Source organism: Drosophila arizonae, chromosome 3 (assembly GCF_054131065.1).
Source record: "Drosophila arizonae isolate 15081-1271.41 chromosome 3, UAZ_ARI_1.0, whole genome shotgun sequence".
In the NCBI taxonomy this organism is placed as follows: domain Eukaryota; kingdom Metazoa; phylum Arthropoda; class Insecta; order Diptera; family Drosophilidae; genus Drosophila; species Drosophila arizonae.
The window spans coordinates 26,312,501-26,337,203 of NC_142923.1; the positions used below are offsets into that span (position 1 = coordinate 26,312,501).

Sequence of the window (24,703 nt, forward strand, 5' to 3'; positions counted from 1 at the left end):
AGGCCTCAAGAAGCAAGTCAAGAGTAAAATATATTTAGCAAAAAACAAACAGACGAAAGGAGGAAATAATCAAGCTAAATTGATGCTAACATATGTTGCCTGCTGGCCTATGGCTTTAACATTTTACTCATTTTTTCCCTTTTGATCACTCATCAAACACACACACAGACTCACACCCACACACACATAGACTAAAAGTTACACTTCATGCACATTACTCATACGCCCCAGTGGGCAAATTTATGAACTCGCCAGCACACTCGAGGCACCTACACACACATACATAATCTAGAAAAAGCACACACACACACACATGCGCGCTTTAAGTGCGTTTGTGTGTTTATTAGAGAGTATGCTGAAAGTAAAGCAGCTTGTAAAATATGCCAAGGGTTAAAAAGTGTGCAGCGCATATAATTCATACAACATGAAAGTGGGCAAACAAACACGTTGTAGAAGAAGGAAGCCATGGAAGCCAAAGGGGCAAAGCACAAAGCAGCAGCAGCAGCAGTGACAGAGACTGGGTGCAAAAAGGCTAAAAGTACTTGGATATTTAACTGGGGTCGAGGCGCAGCTCGCAGCACAAGAAGAGCGCGATAAAGAGCGCTTAAAGTTAACGAGCGCCCAGAGGGTTGCGATACGATATGAAAAGCCGCAAGAAAAACTTAACTCACGGTTCAACTACAGCAATGGGAAACGTAGGTTTACGATTTAGTTGACTCAGTACCACACTTAATTGTGATAGAACTTACTTATGAGTATATTCTCTTACATATGAGAACTCGAATTTACATCAGAAACTTCTAGAAATAGGCACAAGTGCGTTACGGCATTTTCAAATTATATTCAAGTTTGTCAAGCTTGTCCGAATCGAATTGTTAGGTGAATGTTTATGTCGGCAAGCCAATCAATTAGCCAGAAGGTCAACCTTGATCAGTCAGTCCGTATTAATATGGTATGGTATTAAATTAATATGGTAGTCAATCAAATTGTATATAAGTCAATCATTGTCTTATTTTGCTCAATCATTCAATGATTCAGTTAACCACTCAACTTAGCTGTCCGTCAATTGATTAATCCGTCAATCATTTCCTCTGCTGGCTAATTCAATCGCTCAATCAGAAGACCAATCAATCCGTCAATCAGCAATCAATTATTCGATCCATACCTCAATCAGTTCGTCAACCAGTCAGCTATTTAGTCAAAGTCTGCCCAAAAAACAGTAAAACAGCCGTCAATCGCCATCAATCAATTATTAGTAGTCAAGTCATATAATCCCACCCAATCAATCCGTCAATAAACTAGCATTACTCATGTATGTATATATCAATCAATCAATCTTAACCAAATAAGTATCTAGTCTCTGACTCAGAAAATCAACTAATTTATTTGTTATTCATCAATCAGTTTTCAATCAATCTTCCCATCAATCTTTGAATGAATTATGAATCTACCCAGTAAATCATTTATTTCAGTACTCAATCAACTTTCTACATCATTACAATCTGTTATTCCATTCTAAATATCATCTATAAGAACCGAATCTAAAGCATTTACCTGTCGAACTCTTCCCCCAATCGAACAATTAAGGCAAAACGCTCCAGCTTTGGCTAAGCCTCGCTTTAGATCCGACCTCCACTCCGATGGTCATTTGTATTGTGCTTGAAGTGGATTTTCCGGTCAATTATATGCTGGAAGTTGATTCTTTTTCTCTCTCTTTTTTTGCTAGAGGCCCGCATAAATGAACTGCTAAAATGCTAACAAAAACACAAACAAAATGTTTTGCCCACTTCCGAAACCTCTTTTTTGTCTTTTGGGACTTGCTGGCAAAAAGGACAACGTGTATGTGTGTGTGTGTGGGTGGGTGTGAATGTCATAGTGTGTGTGTGTGTGTTTGTGTTGCCGCAAATTCAGTTAGCCACTTAATTTTGTGGTTAACACACACAGAGAGGCATATGTGAGTATCTGTGTGTGTGTGTCTGCGTGTGTGTGCGTGGCAGTTAATTGAAATCTCAATTGTTTGCTTTGTTGTGCGGCAGCTAAACACAATTTAATGTGAGCCATTAAAACAATACATAAACAATCAATTAGCCAACAAAATTTCAACAATTTCTAAAACAAACAGAAATTTTATATCAATATTTAATTTTTGCTTGAAAATAAAACAAAAATTTTATATGAGTATGACAAAAATAAATATATATAAATTTCTATTTAAATATGCTTGAACTGCATTGCATAAAGAACATAAGTTTTGTTTAAATAAATATATTAATTTTATTTTATTTTATTTTTAAGGTTTGTTTTAAATAACTCCATAAAACAGAAATTGTATTTTGTAATTTATTAAATGTATATTTAAATATGCTTCAAAATCTTTTCGAATATGTAAATTATTTAACGCTGATTCGATACTTTTGAAAGGCAAATCTTGATGGCTTTTGGAGCGCGCAGGCATTGTCTTTCGCGTTTATTACCTTTGAATTTGGAAAGGTAGGTGTTCGATTTATGGCACGGCCATTTGCATTTGTATGAACGCTTAATTTTGCCGCTTGATTTTGTTGGCCATGAATTAAAACATCAGAAATATAATAAAAATCAAAGTTGATTTGTTCATTTGGCAAGCGGTAGGACATTTTATGCGTGTTCTGGCACATCAAACTCTTTAAATATGCAAATAGATGATTTACAGTTGATTGGAGTTGAATTTACATTTATTTGAGATGTACAACAATATTTTGTTTTGAAGCTTTTATTTCTTGCCAAAATCTAGTTTATTTTCCAATGCTTCGCATCAACTGAACTGGATTGGCTGCAATTCGTTGCGGTACTTTGCCCATTCCAGTGCATCAGAAAGCATTTGCCAGCAGCTGTTTTCTGTTTACAGCTCGTTCACAAAACTCTTTCTCCCTCTCTCTCTCTCCCTCTATCATCTACAGCCTTAAATCAACTCTAACGAGGCTCTCTCAGCTTACGAGGCTGCTCTCTCGCAGCTGCTCTCTCGCAGCTGCTCCCTCGCTCTCTTGTTGGCACCTCATGTATTATCTGACCACATAACTCTAGCACATATTATTTCCTCCGCCCACCTGCTCACCGCAACTTGTAAACAATTATGGCCGACGCCGTTGTGCTCAATATTACCCAACACAACCGCAACCACAACAACAACAACAACATCGGCAACAAGAGCGAAAAAAAATCCCAAAATGGCTACACAGAAGCGACGATCGTCCAATGAGCGGCGTTGTTCCAAAAACCTGACATGTGTGTTCGTGTGTTTGTGCCTGTGTGAAGATTTGCTTTTGTAAAGAAATAAATAAACATTTTTATTGAGAAGTTTCGAGAATTCATTGAAGCAAACATTATGCTTTAGAAAAATGTATATTTCAGTTCCTTAACATTAACATAAATTGAATAGTTTTGAGCACTCTGTAAATGTGGCGTGTGAAACAACTTAACGCTGCAATGTTTATGACAACGGCAGGCACAAAAGGTACGAATGTGTCTACTACTAAATGAAATTTAGTACTTTTTTATAGTGCTGCCTCAGCAGCAAGCATGCGCGCTCAGCAAAGAGAGTCGGAGCCGTAAAGCTTGCGTTTGTGCTCTCACTCTCTCACTCTTACGCTCTGCCTCTCAACTGCGCATGACATTTATTATGTTGTCGCTCCGAGCACAACAACAAAAGCACACTTGTTGAAAATGAAAACGACCACAACAAAGAGAACACAAGCGCACATGCACACACACATACACACAAACAGATGCAAACACAAACGCACTCACGCGCGCATTGAGTGTGTGAAACTGAACTGGTTTCGGAGCAAGTTGTGCCATGCCCGAGCGTTCCGCATGCTTTGCACTCTCGCAACTCTCAACCGAACGACTACAGACGCAAGAGCGGAGCGAAAAAATGAATGAGTATGAATGTTGTTTATAGATTTTTAGTCGAATTCTGTTATTTCACGTTAAAGTACGTACGTGCAAAGCGAACGGATTGCGAACGGAGTGGAATTTGTTTAACGTGTGCCGCGTGTCAAATAAATACGTAACATATTGCATACACACACATACACACACACACACTTGCTCTAGTGCAAGCAAGGCAAAGAAAATTAAACAAGATCAAGTTGTAAAAAAAAAAAAAAAAAAAAAAAAAAAATATTTAAATATTTTTTAACAAATTTCAAGTGATGTTTTTTCAAAGAGGTGCTTTACTCCTAGACTGAACCACATTTAGTCTTAAAAAATAAAAAAGAATAATATTAAAATAAAAAGAAAAATCAAAATTCTTGAAACTTTCGATTTACGTTTATAGATTATATAGAGGTCAAGCCCCGCCCCCTAAGCCCCCCTTTAGCAACACCAAGCCTCACGTACGTGCCTCGTCATAAAACACGCCCTAAACGAAGGCATTCAGCCATAGCCAAAACCAAAGAAAATCTGAAAAATCAGAGGAAAGTAATTCAATCTGGAAATTAATGCACTTTTCACGCAACTTTTGGCGCGCAACGCAAAACAGAAAAACAACAACAACAAAACAACCAAAAACAAAAAATTAACTCAAATAAAATATGTATTAAGCAGCTGCAATTATACGACTTAATGAATTTATTACACAATTAGGCAGCAGCAAATAAATTAAATATGCCGCACAGCTCGGAATAACTGAATAGCAACAGCAACAACAACTGAAATCCCCTCTTGAATTATTAATATTATAAATAACAAGCCAAAACAACAACAACAACAACAACTGCAATAATAAGTAAATAAATAAATAATATATTTAGCAGTAATTGTTGCAATTGGAGGCAAATTAAATAAATCAAAAGCCGCAACGGCTTAAGCGAGGCGCAGGCGCCGCCTTTCACTCGAGTTGGCAGCACTGCACGCCAGCCTCTGCGCTACATTGGCAGCACTGTTCACTGGCTGAGCTAACCTAAAGCGCTGCAGCTTCTTCTTCCCACACTCAAGCCAAAGAACAGCCTTCAAAGTGGATTTAACCAACTACAACAAAATGCTGCAGTCCAGCAATCATCACTATCTACGGCCGGATTATATGGCAGCGACGGCAGCTCCAACAGCGGTAAGTACCGGATAAACGGGAGACATTTGTATATAGAAGCGAATATATCACAGAGAGGGTGTATACTGCAAGGTAGAGTCTAGCTGGATGTATCCAGAGATTATTGAGTTGTGCGTTTTAGAGGAAATAAAGTCACTTAGCTTGTTATCTTAGCCGGTCAAAGTTTCTCTGATAAGTTCAAGCTTTAGCTTTAGTAGAAAAAGCATTTTTAGTCGTTATAACAATATTATATTACATACAGTTTTACAGTTTTACAGTTATACAATTTTATACAGGTTTATTATATACTGTTTAATTGGCTTTTTAATCTTTTCTTATGGACAAATACAATCATAGAATGGTAGATAGCTTACATTAAAAATAGTCTGTATCCCTTATATCTCTCTATTGAGCTAGACAAATTACTATAATCTTATTTACGATTAAATAAGAAATACTATAATATATTTTAGTATTATATATATTATATTATGGTGTTAGAATCACGAACTCCGATTAATTTAAGTAGAGTCTTAGCCTGAAGGGAATCTTATATATAGAGTATAATACATTTTTAAGAATTGGGTCGAATTTTTTATTTTTTTTTCTCACTATGAGTTCAACTCGAATCATGCTATATATTTTGCAACTCAATCAAAATATAATCAAAGTCTCTGGAGATGGACTCTACTTAAACTGATCTGAAGTGTACCCCACAAAATATCAGACTTTAATTTAACTTCCTTTCTGTTTTTTGCTATTAAAACTTTAGTTTAAATGATTCCAGTTAAATAATCTATGCAAAACTGTTGTTAAATCAAATTTTATGCAATTATTTATTATTATATTCGATCAATTAATTATACTATGAATGTGGGTGTTCCTATTTGTGTGTGTGTGTGTGTGTTTATTCAGCTCAGCAAGTTCGAGTCGCAATTTATATCGCATTGAGGTGAGAGACTTTGTTTGTTATTCGATTGAATAATAGATTCTTGTTTGTGTTTATCTGGCTGGGCCGGGGCGGTGTCGGTAGGGGCGACAGTGGGTGCAATATATCACAATCTGGCTCTGATATGGCCAGCTTATGGAGAGCGCAGTATGAGTTGCGAGCGTTTAAATAAAATTAGTTGCCATTATTTATGAACGTATGATATTTCATAAATAATAGAAATGTCGACAGAAAAGCAATTACGGCCACTTGCCGCAGGCAACAATTTACGACGACAATCAGCAACTCCTACACATGGTTGCCGGACCGTACCGAAAGGTTGCCAGACTGCCTTAGCTTTAGCTGGAAACTGTTTTGCAGCACGAATCCGCATTCGTCGCCCCATAAATTTATCAATACGCGCAAGTTTCATTGTGAACTCTGAAATTGCAGTCGAGCTGAGCAGCGGCGGTCTGGCAACGCTGCACTCGAATTTATATCTTCAGCAAATCTGAATTTATAATGGCACACAGAACAAATGCAATTTCACAAGTGCCGAGGCAGTTAATCAGAGTCCGAAAGCCTTTTGCCGACTGCTTCGCTCTCGCTCTCGCTCTCTGCTCTCGGCAGCCCCAAAAACTCGTTGAGACCAATAAATTTTCATTTTAATTTGTGAGTAAATATTCACACTATTCGTTCCACGAACGGATGCCAGCTCCTCGGCGCTACAATGAATGAGTGCTGCATCCATTAAAATGGAGGGAAAGCTATATACATACAAACATCATCTTATATCTCTACTTTTTGGAGCAAAAAAATACTCCATACTATAGTTAATAGAAGATTTTTTTCCAAGAAAGATACTGAAGAATACATTATCTCTTAAGGTTTATAAATCGAATCAAAAGATCAACTTTATTGAAGATTCTTCACTTGACATATTGTCCTTACTAGTTCAATAAATGGAATCAGGTTCTAGTTCACATGTTGTCGTTTAGGATCAATTTCTGGCTCATTCTTTCAGTCTATTCATGTCATCGTTCACTGTACTTAACGTATGCTATTAAAGACACCCTTATAAACTCTTTACTTTACTAGCTCAAAGCTCATTCTTTGAACTGATTTATTGAACACATTTAATGGTATTCATTTAAATGAATCACTTCGTAGTGATCGATAAGATATGCATATACATTCATTTTCTGTCATTGTGTGACTCACTGTTTGTATAAATAATGAACTAGTTCGTGTGGAATTGAATAGCTCTAAAACTGAACTTTATAATCTTTCGGCTCTATTGAGTCTTGTTAAGATGGTATGCCATATTTTAATTAAAATATGAAATTGATTACATTTTTTGTAAATATGAACTAGTTCGGTTGTTGTTAAAAATATTTTACAAGTCAAATGAAATGACATTTAAACAAATTAAAATGACTAGTTCAAAGATGAACTTTTAATTGTTCGAAATTCATCTGTGATTTAATAAAATAAACTGAAATTGAAATATACTATGATTCAAAATTAATTTTGTTAGCAATTAAATGTGAGTCACTTTCATGAACTAGTTCATTTGTGATTAAATGAAGTTATTACTGAAAACTCTGATCCGAATAGCTCATGAGTAATGTTCACTAGTTCCGGTTCCATTGAATGAACTAGTTCCACTGAGCTTATCTTATGAGATTCATTTCAATGAACTGGCTCATTTGTTACTTCAACGTTTTCTACAATATATTCAAGTTATAGATTATGAGACTTGTTATGAACAGATATTATCATTAGTTTGTATAATATTCAATTTAGATTCATTTCAATGAACTAGTTCATATTATTTCCGCATTACACCAAGACATTCTAGATTTTATGCCTTATTGTGAGACTTATTCAATGACGCTTGGGACTAACTAATGGTTCCAGATAGTTCACCGCATTGTAGCTCAGCGAGTTCGTAGCTCTGATTGAAATGGTCGCTCCATGACTATGCAGGTGTGCTCTGAGACAAATGGAAAGTACTTGCAAAGTATTAACTGTCATTTCTCAATTATAAATTATTTGTACGATTTAAAATTTATGACGTTGTCAACTTAAGTAAATTTATTTACTCAACTGCTAGCGACTGACTAACCCTTTGCGCAGCATTTAGTAGCTATGTGTGTATTAGTGAGTGTGTGTGTGTGTGCATATGTAAATACTAGGCAGCGAATGCCCATAAATTATTCAATGATTAATGACACCTGCCCGCTATTAATTATAATAAAATCAAATAAACTAAGCCTGACAGCTGTCAGTGTCATCGTTTGTGCCGTTTGTAGACGGCGAAAAACTATGCCACAAAAATGTTGCCGTTGCTGTTGTTGTTGTTGTTGTTGTTGCTGTAGCTGTTGCTGTTGATAATTTGCTGTCACATTTGAGAAATGATCAAGCTTGACTCACACGTCTCTCTCTCTCTCTCTCTCTCTCTCTCTCTGTGTGTGTGTGCCATGTTAACGTGAAAGTCTGACGAGCAGCTCAACTGTTCGGGAGTGTAAATAAAGTGCAAATGTCAGCTGACCGCAAACATCATTAATATAATTAAATGTGTCAGTCAAGCAGCCATTTATGCAGAGACCGCAGAGCCAAAAGCCGTTTGAGCTTTCCAGCCAGCCAGTCAAGCAGTCAAGCAGTCATCAGTCAGCGCACGGCGGTCTGGCAACTCTGGCTGACACCACACAAACTGATTCGAGTCAGAGAGCTAGTTCATTCCTCGCCTGGGTTCAGCTCACTTTGTAATGGTGGTTCACAGTCGGTTGTCAGGCTTTTTGTCTCTCTGTCTGTCTGTTTGACTGTCTGTGTGTGCCTCGCTTGCGTGTGGCTCTAATTAAAGTGTCATCAACAGCAGCAGCAACAACAACAATGAATTGGCCAGCATGTTAGTGATAAATTGCTATGTCTAGAGCTGTCATGTTAATTTTTCGTGCATACTGCATAATAGTTTATTTCTTTCTCTCTCTATCTCTCTCTCTCTCTCTCTGTCTCTCTTTCATCTTCTGTTGCCTAAAGTGTTAATTAATTCTTGGAACATCACAAATATCTCTTTTAGTCTGTGTGAGTGTGGGCAGGTATAGACAGACACACACACACACATACGTATGTATAGCATGTAGATCACACTTTAAATGAAGCCGAGCGAAACTCATTTGTCAAAGCTGTTGTAAGTGCGTTTAGCTATAAATTAAAACTCTAGCTTGAAATTGGCCAAGAAATTATTTTTAGCTGTCATTGAAAAGGCAAAAGTAACAAATTTTCAAACATAATTTATATAAACCCAAGGCCATTAGGAAATCCATTTAAGCTTACCGTTATGTTTGTTGTTTTAAATAAATTTAAAGCTGAATAAAAAGTATTTATTGATAATACTTTGTCAGTCTCCGAGTAAATTAAGAGCTTAATAAAAATAAGCCTTTTTTTAAGTTTGCCCAAAGAAATATGCCTTATGGCATTCTCACTCAAGTCTGTTCTAAGAACTGAAATTTAACAGATCTATGTTAAAACATCTCTAAAGCTGACCGCCTTGGATATTTTATTGCCTCACATTCCGACTTGGGGTATGCAAATCTCGTCTAATTCGCGCTTACTGAATGCTGCTGGACAGTGTAATTAAGCTTTATTATAGTCACAATCTCTTGGCTTCAGAAATCTTTCAGCCAAAAAAAAAAAAAACTACAAAAACAGACACAAAAGAACTGTTTCAAATGTGATTAAAGCTCATTCAGGTTCCACTCTTTATTATAGCACCGACTTAATAAAACATAGCGAAATCTTTGTTAGAGAATATAAAACGATGGGAAGTTCCCAGCAGATATAGGCGAAAATAGATTCGAATGACTCATAAAATAGTTTGATTAAAATCCCCATTAGAAGAGCCCAAAATAAATGTCGCCTGAATAAAATTTAACTGGCTCGATTAGGGAATACTTAAATGGTTTGGTCTCTCTTTTATGGCACTCATAATTTTTATAGCGATCAATTTCGTTAATAACCCCAACTTTGTTGAAGACTATAAATAAAACACCAAGCGGCGCACAAGAGGGCGAAATTGGAGGAAAACATCTTTTATTGGTTTTGTTTTATTTTTTTTTTTTTGTTTTTTCGCTAAGGCATTTATCAACAGTAATAATAAAGAGAAAAAAAAAAACACCGCTAGAGCGTCAATCGTGCTATTGACGCCTAAGTTAGCTCCATTCGATAGGCGATTTCATGCTAAATGCTTACGTACGTACAAATTGAATGGCCGGGAGACTCAATGAATTCATTTAAATGCACGCGAGCACTAACTATGGTAATGAATTGAAACGACGGCTTAAACGCAAAATAATAACCCGTTTTTAGCCACCGACAGACTGAAATTATGGACTGCGATAATCGAACGGAGTCGGGCGGCGGGTGGCGGGAGGCTGGGGTAGTCAAAGCCAAAGCCAGAGCCAATAATCGTAAAATGCGGCCACAAATTAACCAATAAATTAATATAGAAATAATCATATTAATATGCCCGCTGATAACTGTCAGAATGTGAGAGAGTCGACAGCCGCAGGGGGGAGGGGCAGGCTATAGAGTAAACGGAGTACGAACTGGCATAGTGCTGTTAATTTATGGCCAGTTGACATTGTAGCCAAATGTGTTTTCCAACGGCTCCTACATGGCAGACCCGAGGCAGCTGATTCAAATACGAGGTCCAAGCCAGCCGAGATAAGCAAATGCCCTTAATTTTGGGACTTTCGTTTGGCTCTTTTGCCTCATGCGTTCAAATGTGTTTTAAAGCCCGGTCAAGCCAATGAAAAGACATACAAAAAGAAAAAAAAGCCAAACAGTAAAAAATGTCGCAAAATTTGGCCTTAACTGGCATTTGCTGACCATTTCCGATAGGCCTAATGCTGCTGTAAGCCGCATCAGCTTAACTGCTTTCCAAATGGCAGCAATCACTAAGTCGCCTCGTATGACTGATTGCCATAAAATGATATAAACACTAAGCCCTCGGCACCACCACCACCAGCAGGCCAAGTGGCTCAACACCACATTCGACACTAAACACACACAAATTGCTTTTGAAGCCCCCTCGCGGCTGATGTATCTACGCATTTATGCGGTCGTGTCTGTCCATTGTCCATTGTAATCATAAACAGAGAAAGAAGAAGCAAAACAGAAAAGGGGGAAAAATAAACCCAAATGTGATATTGATAAGCCAGAAGGCGGTCAACACTCAATGCCCCGTGCCCCATGCCCCTTGCCCCACGCCATTGCCCAATGCCAATGGGACCTAATGCCTGGCGCCAGCCACGCAGCTTGGGCTTGGCTTGGCTTGGCCTGGCCTGGGCTTTCAATCAAAGCGGAGAACAACAGCAACCAGACAACACACCAAACAAATAAGCAATCAATCTCAATCACATCAATTATGCGCCGAAACAACTCGCTTGTCTTATCACACACACAAAAAACGAAAAAATCAAAATTCGAATGTGTGTTGTGTTGTGTTTTTTTTTTTTTTTTTCTACAATTATTAATACTTTTTGTTGTGTTCGAATGGGCGACACTTTTAAAGCAACACATTGACATCGTTGTTAATCATTTTAATTGGCGCCACTTGAACGCTCTTGGCGACTGCGTGTGGGTGAACAAAGATACATGCACAGATAGTGCCAAAGATGGAAGTGTAGATACAATTAGAGAGGGGATAGATAGATAGATATATGTCTACTTTTAAATATTTATATAGAATACAGCATAAATGCATCAAGTTAAATAAATACATTTATGGCTATCTGTATAGAGTGTCGCTTCATCTAACATGGATAAAGATACAAATGTATCTATACACACGCATATACTGAATAGTGATATAGAATGTATCTATATCGAATATTAACAAATGCAGCGCCATTCGAAAATATATATCTTGAAGTTAATGTGTAAACGGTGCGAGAGATATACCATATATAGAAGACCAGGAGTTTAGAAATATAGATACAAATGGAGATAAATGTTTGTGTAAAAATATTTATATAGAATAGATACTAGAGAGATACTAGAGGAATATTTGAAATCACATGCAAGCCTATTTATATAGAGTGTAGCTTCATTTAACATGGATAAAGATACAAATGTATCTATGCAGATACTGATGCTGAATAATGATTTAGAATTTATCGTCATAGACTTATTCAGCATAGAATCATAAGCTGAAATATATTAAATAAAATGATGCTGAATAATAATTTAGAATTTATCATCATAGACTTATTCAGCATAGAATCATAAGCTGAAATATATGAAATAAAATGTAATCACCTTTAGATACAACTGCAGATACTTAACTATGGATACTTCTACATATGCCGATGCACTTGTTGATATATAAATGTATCTAGCTACATACTGATAAATAGAAAGATAAATATTGAGATGTAGTTCTCAAAGTATCTATAAGATTATTGCTAGATGTTTTTCCTAATTGTAGATACATCTGTATATATACTCATGGAATATATGATATATGTATATATTTAAATAGCAAGCATATGTAAATGTGCGATAAATTACATATAGACAGATGTATAGAGAATACAGCTATATCGATACATATCGAGATGCAGCTGTCAAAGTATCTAGAAGATTATTAATATATGTATGTATGTAGATACTTTCTATACATGTCTTTCCTAAATACAGATATACCTTACACTAAAATTAGATACATTATTATTCATGTGGAAAATATATTAGCTATGCATCTATGTATATTCATATCTGATAGTATATTATGTATTCGTATGTATGTCTCGCCGCATGAATATGTATCTGAAAGCGTGTCTGTATCTGATATGAATTTGTATCTATAAATATTTACATATCTATGGCCCATGCTCGTATCTATTGCATATCTATCTAGATCTATACCCATAGCTTTGTTAGTATCTTAATCCAGTTGAAACTCGAGCTCTATCTCCATCTAGAGCTGTTAAGTCTTTCGTCAGCTGAGCGGCTGACGTGGCTCCATTAATTTTTAAGCAGCCATTTGAAAGCGGCTCAAATTAGTTTCGTGTGTTGCAAGCAACAAGCGACCGACCCCACTTGGCACACTCGAGCAGTGAAAGTGAGCTGTGAACTTTCAACAAGTCTGTGGCAATACAAACGGGAATATCCGACTAAGAGATACGCTAAACAGAGATTCTGTTAATGTGTAATAAAATATGAGAATAAAAATGATTTGTTCTACAAACATTTGAGTTCGCATCGTACTTTGGTATTTCAGAAAATCAAAGCGTAAGCTGCGCTGTCAATGATTTGTGGGATTTGCGAGATTGTGCTTGATTTTTCGCAGAGTCAAGCCAAGTAAATAAATAATACAATTTAATGGCCGTGTCGCACAGAAACAACAGCTGTCGCTCGCTGACGCGTCGCGTTACCAGAACCAGCCCCATCCATATTCATTACAAGGGGCCTCACGATTGAGAGCTATGAAATATGCGCCATAAAGTTGACAGCGAGTTCATTTGAATAGAAAACGACATGTGTCAAACTGACATTTGTTTTCATAAAATGAATTTTGCTTTTTTCTTGGTTTCTTCTGTTTGCTTCGCTGTAAACGCAACAAATTTCTTAGACTTCAACGGCTGTCTGTCCGTCCGGCTGCATGAAATTGCGTTTGCTTTTGACACTCTTTGAACCCGGGCTGATTTGCCTGGCGACACTTCAAGGCGACAGTCCCAAGGTTGAAAGAACACAAGCCAGTCAAAGAAACAACAACACAAACATAAACATATATATTTACTTTTTTCTTCTAGAGAGAGAGAGAGAGAGAGCAGAAAGAAAAAGTAAAACAAATTAAATACTCCGACAGAATTGTTATTTTCGAATGACGTGCATGTCAAATGGCAAAGTATTTCTGCAGGACCTGCACTTGACAGCCGTAAACTGGGAAATGTCATTCAGGGCAACAACAACTTTCGAACCAAAAAAAAAAAACAAAAAACAAAACACAAGCATTCAATTGTGGATAGCTCTGCATGAAAGCTCTTCAGCTGAAAAGTGAAAATGCATTTTCCCACTGCACCGCACGACACGAGCATCTCACGCCTTCCCAAAAAAAATAAATAAATAAGACGAACCCTTCTCTCAGTGTCTCTGTCGCTGTTCCCAGCTGACGCTTATCACGTGTTGCAGATCGTTGCCTGAGGGCGCCGTTTCACGCTTCCCACTGGCTGCTTATTTAAATTAGCTTCGACTCTGCTGCAGAGTTTACCATCTGCAATTCATTTATACAGCTGCTGGTCGCCCCCGTTTCCCGTCTCCTGGCCGACTCGCATTTTGGTATACTTTCGCGAAATTTGCTTATCGCCGTGGAAAAAATCAAGCAAAGGGCGTTGCGCACACAAAACGGAAACAAATCAACAAGAGAAAAGACATAAAACTAGTTAGAACAACTCTTAACAAGTGATCGACTATAAGATGCCCAGTATTTCTAGTCATACAACAAAATGTTATGATAAATTATATTTCTGGAACGACATCGTAATACTAAATAGATTAGCTTCTCAGTCTTATTTAGTTCTTTAATGGGTTTAGTCAGCTATAAGGTGCTTGAATAGAGAGAGAGAGAGAGAGAGATAAGTATTACTTCATTGTATATCTAAAGAGAAGTTAGGAAAATAAATGGAGAACAAAATCTTAACAGAATTTATTTATACTGTTCCAATTGACTTGAACCTTATTTAAAAATTTAAAAAAATATATTAAGCAATCAACTAATCGATATTAATTATTTATTCTTAAAAAGAATAATTTCTTCAAAATATTGGCAATTCAATGGAAAATAAATATATTAGATAAAATAAACTTCTTAGCTTGAATAAACTTACATACATAAAATATGTATCGATATATCGATAACTCTTTTATACCAAATCATATTTATATTTCGTTTTATTAATTTATTTAAAACTTTTCTTTTCTTTGCGTACTTTTAAATTCCACATACCCAATGTCTTCTCACGGAACTACAGGGTATGCAATAACTGCAATGTCTGAGCTGCAAGCTATATCTCTTTATATTCTATGACAGGGTGTGTCATGCGTGTGTTTGTGTTTGTGCTTTTGGCTGCATTGCCGGTAGTATTTGGCTCTATTCGCATATTTTCGCATTTGATTATCTAAAGTGACGGACGGGGGCAGCCAAACAGACTGAAAGGCTGACAGCCTGCCAGACTGGCGGACTGGCGGCCTGGCGGACTCACGGACAGACGGACAGAGGCGGCAGTATAAAGGGCGTCAGCCTGTCACTCACTCATTCACTCACTCACTCGCTCACACACTCACTCACTCACTCGCTCACTCGCTTATTCTCACGCTCAGGAGTAGATAATTTCTTTTTTCTTTCGTTCGGCTACATTTTGTACACAAATTGTGTTCGTTGTACAAATTAAAAACAACAAAATAACAAGAAGCAGCAACAACAACAAAAAACACGCCGCTGTGCAACACTGAACTGTCAGTTGGCTTTCCGGCCCCAAAATGGCCGAGTGCTTCGGAACACTGGTAGCTGTCGCTCTATGTGTCTCAGCCGACTGCCATTGAGGAGCTGAAACGGATGTTGAATCGGAAATGCATTAAAAAAAGAAAAAGAATAATAGCGCCTGTCCCATGGGGTCTATTTCCATATTTTATCTAAATTTATTTTGAAGACCGAGTGCACCTTAAATAATATCTTTAACTATCTGAGCAGATTTCTAATAAAAATACTTAATATGTTTACTAAGAAAAACAAGTAAGAAAGCTCTAGTCGAGACTGCTCGACTACGAGATCCCCTGAACCCTTGGAGTGCTAGCTATTTCAATAATTTTTCGCGTCTTTCAGCTTACACAAGAAACACACACACATACACAAACACATACACATACAAGCACCCACGCATAAACACGCATGGGCTGCAGTGTGCGCTTACTATGAGAACTTAATTGTTTAATAACTTTTTTTGTGGACGTACGATCTGCATGAAACTTTCAGATTATGATTATAACATGAACATGCATGTAATTGCCAAAGCACAAGTCTCTAGTATTTGAAATACGCGTTTTACAAAAGTGAGGGTGAGGGGGTGAATTTAGAGGTGGGGGGTAAATTTTAACAAAAACCGAAATTGTATAAATTGCATATAAGCATACATTCAAAATTTGAAGACTCTAGCAATAAAGGTGTAGAAGATATAATTTTATAACTGGTTTTCGATAAGGTTTTTCATCGATAAAAAAAGATCGGGATGAGTTATCGAATTTTAATGATAAACTCGATATCCGCGCTGTAATTACGAACATTTTACAAAAAATTTGAAGTCTCTAGCTCTTATATCTTCGGAAATCGACGCGTTCAAACATACGGACAGACGGACAGACGGACAGACGGACAGACGGACAGACAGACAGACGGACAGGGCCAAATCAACTCAGCTCGTCACCCTGATCAAGAATATATATACTTTGTGGGGTCTGCCACGCCTCCTTCTGCCTGTTACATACATTTCAACAAAACCATTATACCCTGATTTCCCATTTTCAATGGGTTCAGGGTATAAAAAAATAATAGATATAAAATAGTCAATGAATAACGAATTAAATGCTTGAAATAATTATCATTCTTTTATTTTATTTAAAAAAAATAAATAAAATAAAAAAAATGCAGAATTTATTTTTAGCAAAAACTCCTAGATTAACATACAAAATAATAATGATAAAATGAATTATAATTCATTAAAAAAAAAAAAATAATAATAATAATAATAAAAAAACAAGTAAGAAAACTCTAGTCGAGAGTGCTCGACTAGATACTACCCTGAACCCAACAAATAAAAATGCTCATTTAGTATGGCTGAAATTTCAATTTCGATGTATTTAAAAATATAAATAAAATACCAAACTCATTTAATAAAATATAAAAATATTTTGAAATAATTAAAAAAAAATTAACATCAGTTGCATCGACCGGGATTCGAACCGCGACTCCTCGGTCGAGCGTCATGCTGCTAACACACTAGGCCACCTCACTCCTGCTAGTGACGCTGGCAAAACTCAAATAGATTCACTGCTGCAGCGCCATCTACCAAAACTAAATGAAACTAACTGCTGATGTGATTCTAAGAATCTGCTAGAATAACCAAACTATTAAAAACGCACATAAAGTATAGTTAAAATTTCAATTTCGGTGTATTTAAAAATATAAATTAAATAGAAAACGTATTTATGAAAATATAAAAATATTTTGAAACAATTAAAAAAAAAATCAGTATTGCACCGATCGGGATTCGAACCGCGACTTCTTGATCGAGCGTCATGCACCTAACACACTAGGCCACCCCACTCCTGCTGGTGGCGCTGGCAAAACTCAAATAGATTCACTGCTGCAGCGCCATCTACCAAAACTAAACGAAACTAACAGCTGATGTGATTCAACGAATGTTTTTGTTGTAGCTGCTGCACGTGCGTTTGTTAATTGGCCAAATATTTGATTATTTTTTATTAATTTTTGACTGAACGGAATTTAATGAAACTTTCAGCATATGATCTACATATTATATTGAATATTTGAGAAATTTGAAAAAAGAAAAATCATTCACAATTAGCTATAGAGGCACCTGATTTGAACTTGAATGTTTTTACTCGATAAAAACATAACGGGATGATTTATCGAATTTTAAAAGCAAACTCGACGTCCGCGCTGTATATACGGTCATTTTAAAAAAAAATTCAAGTCTCTAGCTCTTATATCTTCGGAAATCGACGCGTTCAAACATACGGACAGACGGACAGACGGACAGACGGACAGACGGACAGACGGACAGACGGACAGACGGACAGACAGACAGACGGACAGGGCTAAATCGACTCAGCTCGTCGCCCTGATCAAGAATATATATACTTTGTGGGGTCTGCCACGCCTCCTTCTGCCTGTTACATACATTTCAACAAAACCATTATACCCTGATTTCCCATTTTCAATGGGTTCAGGGTATAACAAGTAAGAAAACTCTAGTCGAGAGTGCTCGACTAGATACTACCCTGAACCCAACAAATAAAAATGCTCATTTAGTATGGCTGAAATTTCAATTTCGATGTATTTAAAAATATAAATAAAATACCAAACTCATTTAATAAAATATAAAAATATTTTGAAATAATTAAAAAAAAAATTAACATCAGTTGCATCGACCGGGATTCGAACCGCGACTCCTCGGTCGAGCGTCATGCTGCTAACACACTAGGCCACCTCACTCCTGCTAGTGGCGCTGGCAAAACTCAAATAGATTCACTGCTGCAGCGCCATCTACCAAAACTAAATGAAACTAACTGCTGATGTGATTCTAAGAATCTGCTAGAATAACCAAACTATTAAAAACGCACATAAAGTATAGTTAAAATTTCAATTTCGGTGTATTTAAAAATATAAATTAAATAGAAAACGTATTTATGAAAATATAAAAATATTTTGAAACAATTAAAAAAAAAAAACATCAGTGTTGCACCGATCGGGATTCGAACCGCGACTTCTTGATCGAGCGTCATGCACCTAACACACTAGGCCACCCCACTCCTGCTGGTGGCGCTGGCAAAACTCAAATAGATTCACTGCTGCAGCGCCATCTACCAAAACTAAACGAAACTAACAGCTGATGTGATTCAACGAATGTTTTTGTTGTAGCTGCTGCACGTGCGTTTGTTAATTGGCCAAATATTTGATTATTTTTTATTAATTTTTGACTGAACGGAATTTAATGAAACTTTCAGCATATGATCTACATATTATATTGAATATTTGAGAAATTTGAAAAAAGAAAAATCATTCACAATTAGCTATAGAGGCACCTGATTTGAACTTGAATGTTTTTACTCGATAAAAACATAACGGGATGATTTATCGAATTTTAAAAGCAAACTCGACGTCCGCGCTGTATATACGGTCATTTTAAAAAAAAATTCAAGTCTCTAGCTCTTATATCTTCGGAAATCGACGCGTTCAAACATACGGACAGACGGACAGACGGACAGACGGACGGACGGACAGACGGACAGACGGACAGACGGACAGACAGACAGACGGACAGGGCTAAATCGACTCAGCTCGTCGCCCTGATCAAGAATATATATACTTTGTGGGGTCTGCCACGCCTCCTTCTGCCTGTTACATACATTTCAACAAAACCATTATACCCTGATTTCCCATTTTCAATGGGTTCAGGGTATAATAAAAGCACTCACACATATACAGAAAAGCTTTTAATTATAAATAGTATAATATATAATATAATAATTAAAAACAAATATCTAAATAAAATAAATTAAAAATTCAACATTAATTATATACATAATACAAAAAAATAATAATAATTTAAAAAAAATGATAACTTCAGTTTTATATGATTGTTAAAAAATGGGAATATAAAATACAAAAATCAATTTAAAGGAATAAAATAAAAACACTTTTCAGACGGAAGTAAAAACCAAATATTTCGAAAGTTAATTAACACATGAGCAATGCAAACTGAAATCAGGCGAGGAAAACAAAAATTGAAAACACGCGAACGAAAAACGAAATCAGGAAAATAAATTATGAATAATCGTGCAAGCAGAGCTGAGCAGGCGCGGCGTTTGACGAGCGGGCAAGAGGGCGTGAGGGCGAGAGGGCGTGGCTGGCCCAGAAGAGAGCCGGCAGCTGTCCCGACACGATTCGATACGCCAGTTGTTAGCGCTGCTGACAGGTGTTGTCAACGCATGTGTAAAGCGCATAATTATAAATAACACGTAATTAACGCGCTGCAAATGCGAATGACACCTCGGCTCATCTAATTTCCTCACAGGCCAGCGAAGGGGGAGTGGTGGTGAGGGGGAGCGAGGTGAGAGAACATGTGCAATGTCTTACAAGTTGCACGCTGCAAGCTGCACGCTGTGTGATGGGTCATTGAATGTGCAGCATGTTGCATGCAACAGCAACAGCAGCAGCAACAGCAGCAACACCTTGGCACATTCAATAGGAGCAACAGTTGCCGTCGCATTCATTAGCGCTGACAACTTGAAATGCTAATTATTGTCAAATTAATTTAGTCGCCTGTCAGCTTAAATTCGCATATAGAATGTTTCGATATTTCATTATATATATGTAAATAAATATTCTTTTATTTATTTCTTTTTAATAATAAAATGAAAATGGGCACAGTCAGCGTCTGTCTGTCAGCGAGAGAGAATTTATATGCAGGCCGGCATTATTATACAAATGTGAGAGCTAATGAATGCCGTACGTAGGCGCTGGCAGTCATTCAGTTGACAGACTGACAGACTGACAGATTGACAGACGGACAGACAGTCCGTTTCTGTTACGCTTTCGGCATATGCAAATTGCAGCAGCAGCAGCAGCAGCTGCCACACACGCAAAATGTAGGGGAATGCCAAAAACAGAAAAAAAAAACAGGCCAAAACATTCACATGCATTTACTTATTTTATTGACTGTATTAAATATGCATATAAATACCTAATCACTGACTAAATTAGTTAGTAAGCAATGCTTAGGCATGTTTACACAATGTGTTTAGTTATTAAAGACAAGAGGGAAAGGGGGAGAGAGAGGCAGAGCCAGAGCCAGAGCAAGAGCAAGACAATTCTTTGACAGGTTCACACTGCGTATGATTGATAAATTCGTTGTCTTAATTACATTGAAAAACAAAAGGAACAACAGGCAGCTGGCAGCTAATATGCGAAACCTTGAGCTGTTGGCCCCCAGCTAAAAGCAAAGAATTGTTGTTGTTGTTGTTGTTGTTATTATTGTTTTTTGTCGTTGTTGTTGTTGTTTGTTCGTACTCAACATTTGCTTTTAAGCAGCAGCATGAATGATGAGGCTACATAATGGAATATGCCAAATGGGCGTTGACAATGGCCAATAAGTGACTGAGTAGGCGATAGACAGAGAGCGGGATAGAGAGAGAGAGAAACAACAACAACAACAACTAATTGCAGTTTAACTTTCAAGCCAAGTTGTGTGAAACATAAATAAATAAAAGCCAGCAAGTGTTAACAGCGCGTATAAACAAAACAAAAAGGTTATGCGACAAGCGTAGCAACAACAACAACAACAACAACAACAATAACAGCAACTGCAACAATTGCTACAACAACAACATTCGCTAACTGACAACTAAATGGACATGTAATGTTGACAAAAGTCTGGCATAAAATCTAACGGAGTGCGATGGAAGGGGCGAAGGGTGGAAGGGGGCGCACACACAGCCCCAACAGACCCCAAATGAAAGAAAGAGTGACACATGAAAATGGCATTAATGTGTCACTCAAAAACGTACAACAGCAGCAGCAGCGGCAGCAGCAACAATTGCAGCGGCAACTGTGACAATTGCAATGATATGGTTGACAGTTGCTGTTGTTGTTGTTGTTGTTGTTGTTGTTGTTGTTGGCAATTGTAGTTGCTGCTGTTGCTGAGGCCACAACAACGGCTGAAATTGCAACATTGTCTAACGCCAAGTGCATATGAGATTGCTCTGTGTGTGTGTGTGTGTGTGTGTGTCGTCAAATTAAGTGGCAACGCCATAAGAGCATTGCCACACATTGCCCCTGCACACCCGTTCGACTCTCGACTCATGCAATATAAGCTTTTCATTTATGTTGTATTTTTTGTTTTTTTCTTTCTGTTTCTGATTTTCTGTTTTCTGTGCAGTTCACTCTCGCCTCGGCCATATTTACTCAAGTAGAGCCGAGCTGCGTTTGACAGCCAAATGACGCTGTCAGCTGTCAATATGACAAGTGTCACTTTTGCAGCAGTTGACAGTTAATGTGACAGCGCTTGTGCGCCGGCTAAATAAACTACGGACAGGCATATTGGATTGCGCATTTGCCGAGCTCGAACTCGAACTCGAGTGCTCGCAATTTGGCACATGCAACGCATTCGCCTTTGACATGCTGCACATTTTATGCTCCGCTTGCGGCAAGCCATTGCAAAATTTGTGAGACATTTTTCTTTGCACTGATAGAAGCATTCTGGGAAGTGCACCAAGTGGTGGCACTTATCAAATATTTATTTGACTTTTGTGGAAAGGATTATTTATGCTTTGAATTGCAATTGCCCTCAAGTCGATTCCATGTAACCATATCTACAGCTCTCTTGAGGGCCATCAAAATTGAGAATAATAAATATCGAATTAAAGCTGTCATGCATAAGCTCAGATTTATAGCATATATCAATAATAATTGCATTCAGCTTATCAATATTTTTTTTTTTTTTAAGTTTCTGTATTTCACATAGTAGAGACAACTTGCCCGATGAATCACAATTCTTAGCAGAGATATTGCACTTGATCAGTAATAATTATTCGAAGAGCTCAATATTATATTCTAACTTTTAATAACAGTACAACATACAATAATAAAATCAAGAACAAAAATGGAATATTAGCATTTCTGTTATTTTAAAGATTGATTCTATATGCATATAAATACGATTATAAGTTATCAGTAAATTTTAGGGACCGTAACGATTATCATTTATATACAAACAATTAAAAATACAAATTTTTACGTCATTAAAAATAAAACTTTTAATTACAAAATATAAATAATAAAAAAAAATTAATTTTACATATCAATTTATTTTTTACAAAAATCAAATTAAAACTATTATTTTCAATTTTTATTTTTTTGAAATATATTCTTTTTTTAGTTTTTTAGTATTGTGTTTAATATTTTAATAATTTTTCAAAGACTGTTTTGGATAAGATTACTAATATTTCAATAATCACAAAAATAGAAATATAATATCAGTAACTTAGCAAATGGAGTTTTTGAATAGTTCTTTTAAATGTTTTCTCTTTTTCGTTTCTTTTAATTTTAAATATTATTTAGGAGTTTATTTAAGGTTAAATGAGTAGTATTTTAATATAAATAATAATAAAATAAAATTATAATATCATTAAATTGTAAATAAATAAATATGAAATAGTTCACCTATTTGCATTCCCATTTAATTAAAGTATATATAATTTTAAATAATTATATTTAATTTGAAAATAATATATACGATTTTATTCGAGGTAAAATAAGTAATATTTCGATATAAAAATATAATAAATTAATTAGAAATAGTTCACTCATTTTCTATCTCTATAAACTCTAGTCATTGCTTAACTCAATTTCTGTGTGAAAGCTTTCCCAATTTTTATGCTAGACATAAATATCTAACACGGCTTAAAATGTTTCGTCTTTCGTCTTTAATTTATTTGGAACGATATTAATATTGTCGCCCTCCCACTGCGCACGCCCCCAAAGAACATTTCGTGTTCTACTTTATGAATTATGATTAAGTAAATTGTCAGAAAGCCACACGAGCGACCAAGGGACAATTCCTTTGAATGAATGTTATCGAGCGCATTTATGTAAATTTCTGTTGTGGCTGTCTCGCAGCACTGGCAGAATTTATTAGCAACACGAAAACACACACACACACACCCACAAAAAAAGGTGTTAACAGATAATGGATAAAATCCACATAAGCGTTAAGTATGTGCAGACAGGCAGAGAGTGGGAAAGGGTGTGAGAGAGGGTGAGACTGTGTGTGAGAGAGAGGGAGCATAACGTCTGCATTAAGTTTTATACAATTTTTATCGCTTATTTTATAATTCGCAACAAAACTGAAAAGCGTCTTAACAGACGACGCCAACATCCTCGCTGGGGGCTTATGCAAAGCGATGCCGATGCCGACGCCGACTCCGACGCTGACGCTGACGCTGACGTCGGCGTCGCACAATTTCCGCTTTTTATGCTTATCCTGTAATTCATATTTATAGCGGCTGTTTCTTTTTGCTGTGTATGTGTATGCATGTGTGTGTGTGTGTGGCACAGGAAGCAGCAAACTGAGCCACAGCAGCCGCCATAGAAAATTGCATTTCATACGAAAATACGGCCACAAGGGGTAGCTGAAGCCGGAGTCGGCCACAGGGCACTGGGCAGTGGGCGTGGCAGGGCAGCTTTTTGCTGAATTGCATTATCAATGTAGATAAGTTTTATTGCTTTAGCCAGGGCAAACGGCCATTTAAGCATCATTTACATTTGCACAGCAAATACTCTAACATAATATATGGGCACCTATAAACTGTAAAATGTATATGCAAATGCTGCTCAAATTAGATATATGTATTTGCCGTGCGGCTGAACTTCAAAGCATCATCAGCATCAGCATCAGCAGTAACACAAGCAAATAGGTGACGACAGCAATTCGATCTTCACATCTTGTTTGAGGCTGCCGTGTCTGTGTGCTTCAGTGCGCCTTCAATTGAACCCATTCAGATTTGATGGCTCGAGAGCTTGTCATTGTCATTGTCATTGTCTCAAAAGTTTCAACATTTTGTTTGTCATATGAACATGGAGTATGATTTTTTGAGTGGCTTCAAGCACACAGTTGATCAGCGCCGACTCGAGAGTCGTGAGCTCAGAGTCGGGTCTCTATGCTCTGTCTCTCTCACTCCCTCGCTCCCTCTCGCTGTTTTGTTTGCGTGCTGCAGCTGCTTAATATTGTTTCAAGTGTATATTTGCTCTGTCTAAAAGTGTGCTCTGTCGATGTGTGTCATACTTGCCCCTAACGCCGACGGGTTTTGGCCACAAATCAACATGGCTTAGAGCCCTATTAAAATGC

General features: G+C 36.9%; 1 protein-coding gene across 1 annotated transcript in view; it reads left to right on the forward strand.

The window, feature by feature from the left end:
* The first annotated feature begins 3,869 nt into the window (after positions 1-3,869).
* elB (zinc finger protein elbow B) overlaps positions 3,870-24,703 on the forward strand; it is a 29,214-nt gene continuing 8,380 nt past the window's right edge. The window contains exon 1 of the mRNA XM_018004583.2: positions 3,870-5,086. Coding sequence (XP_017860072.1) covers positions 5,018-5,086 — 69 coding nt within the window. The 5' untranslated portion in view covers positions 3,870-5,017. The remainder of the gene's footprint in view (positions 5,087-24,703) is intronic.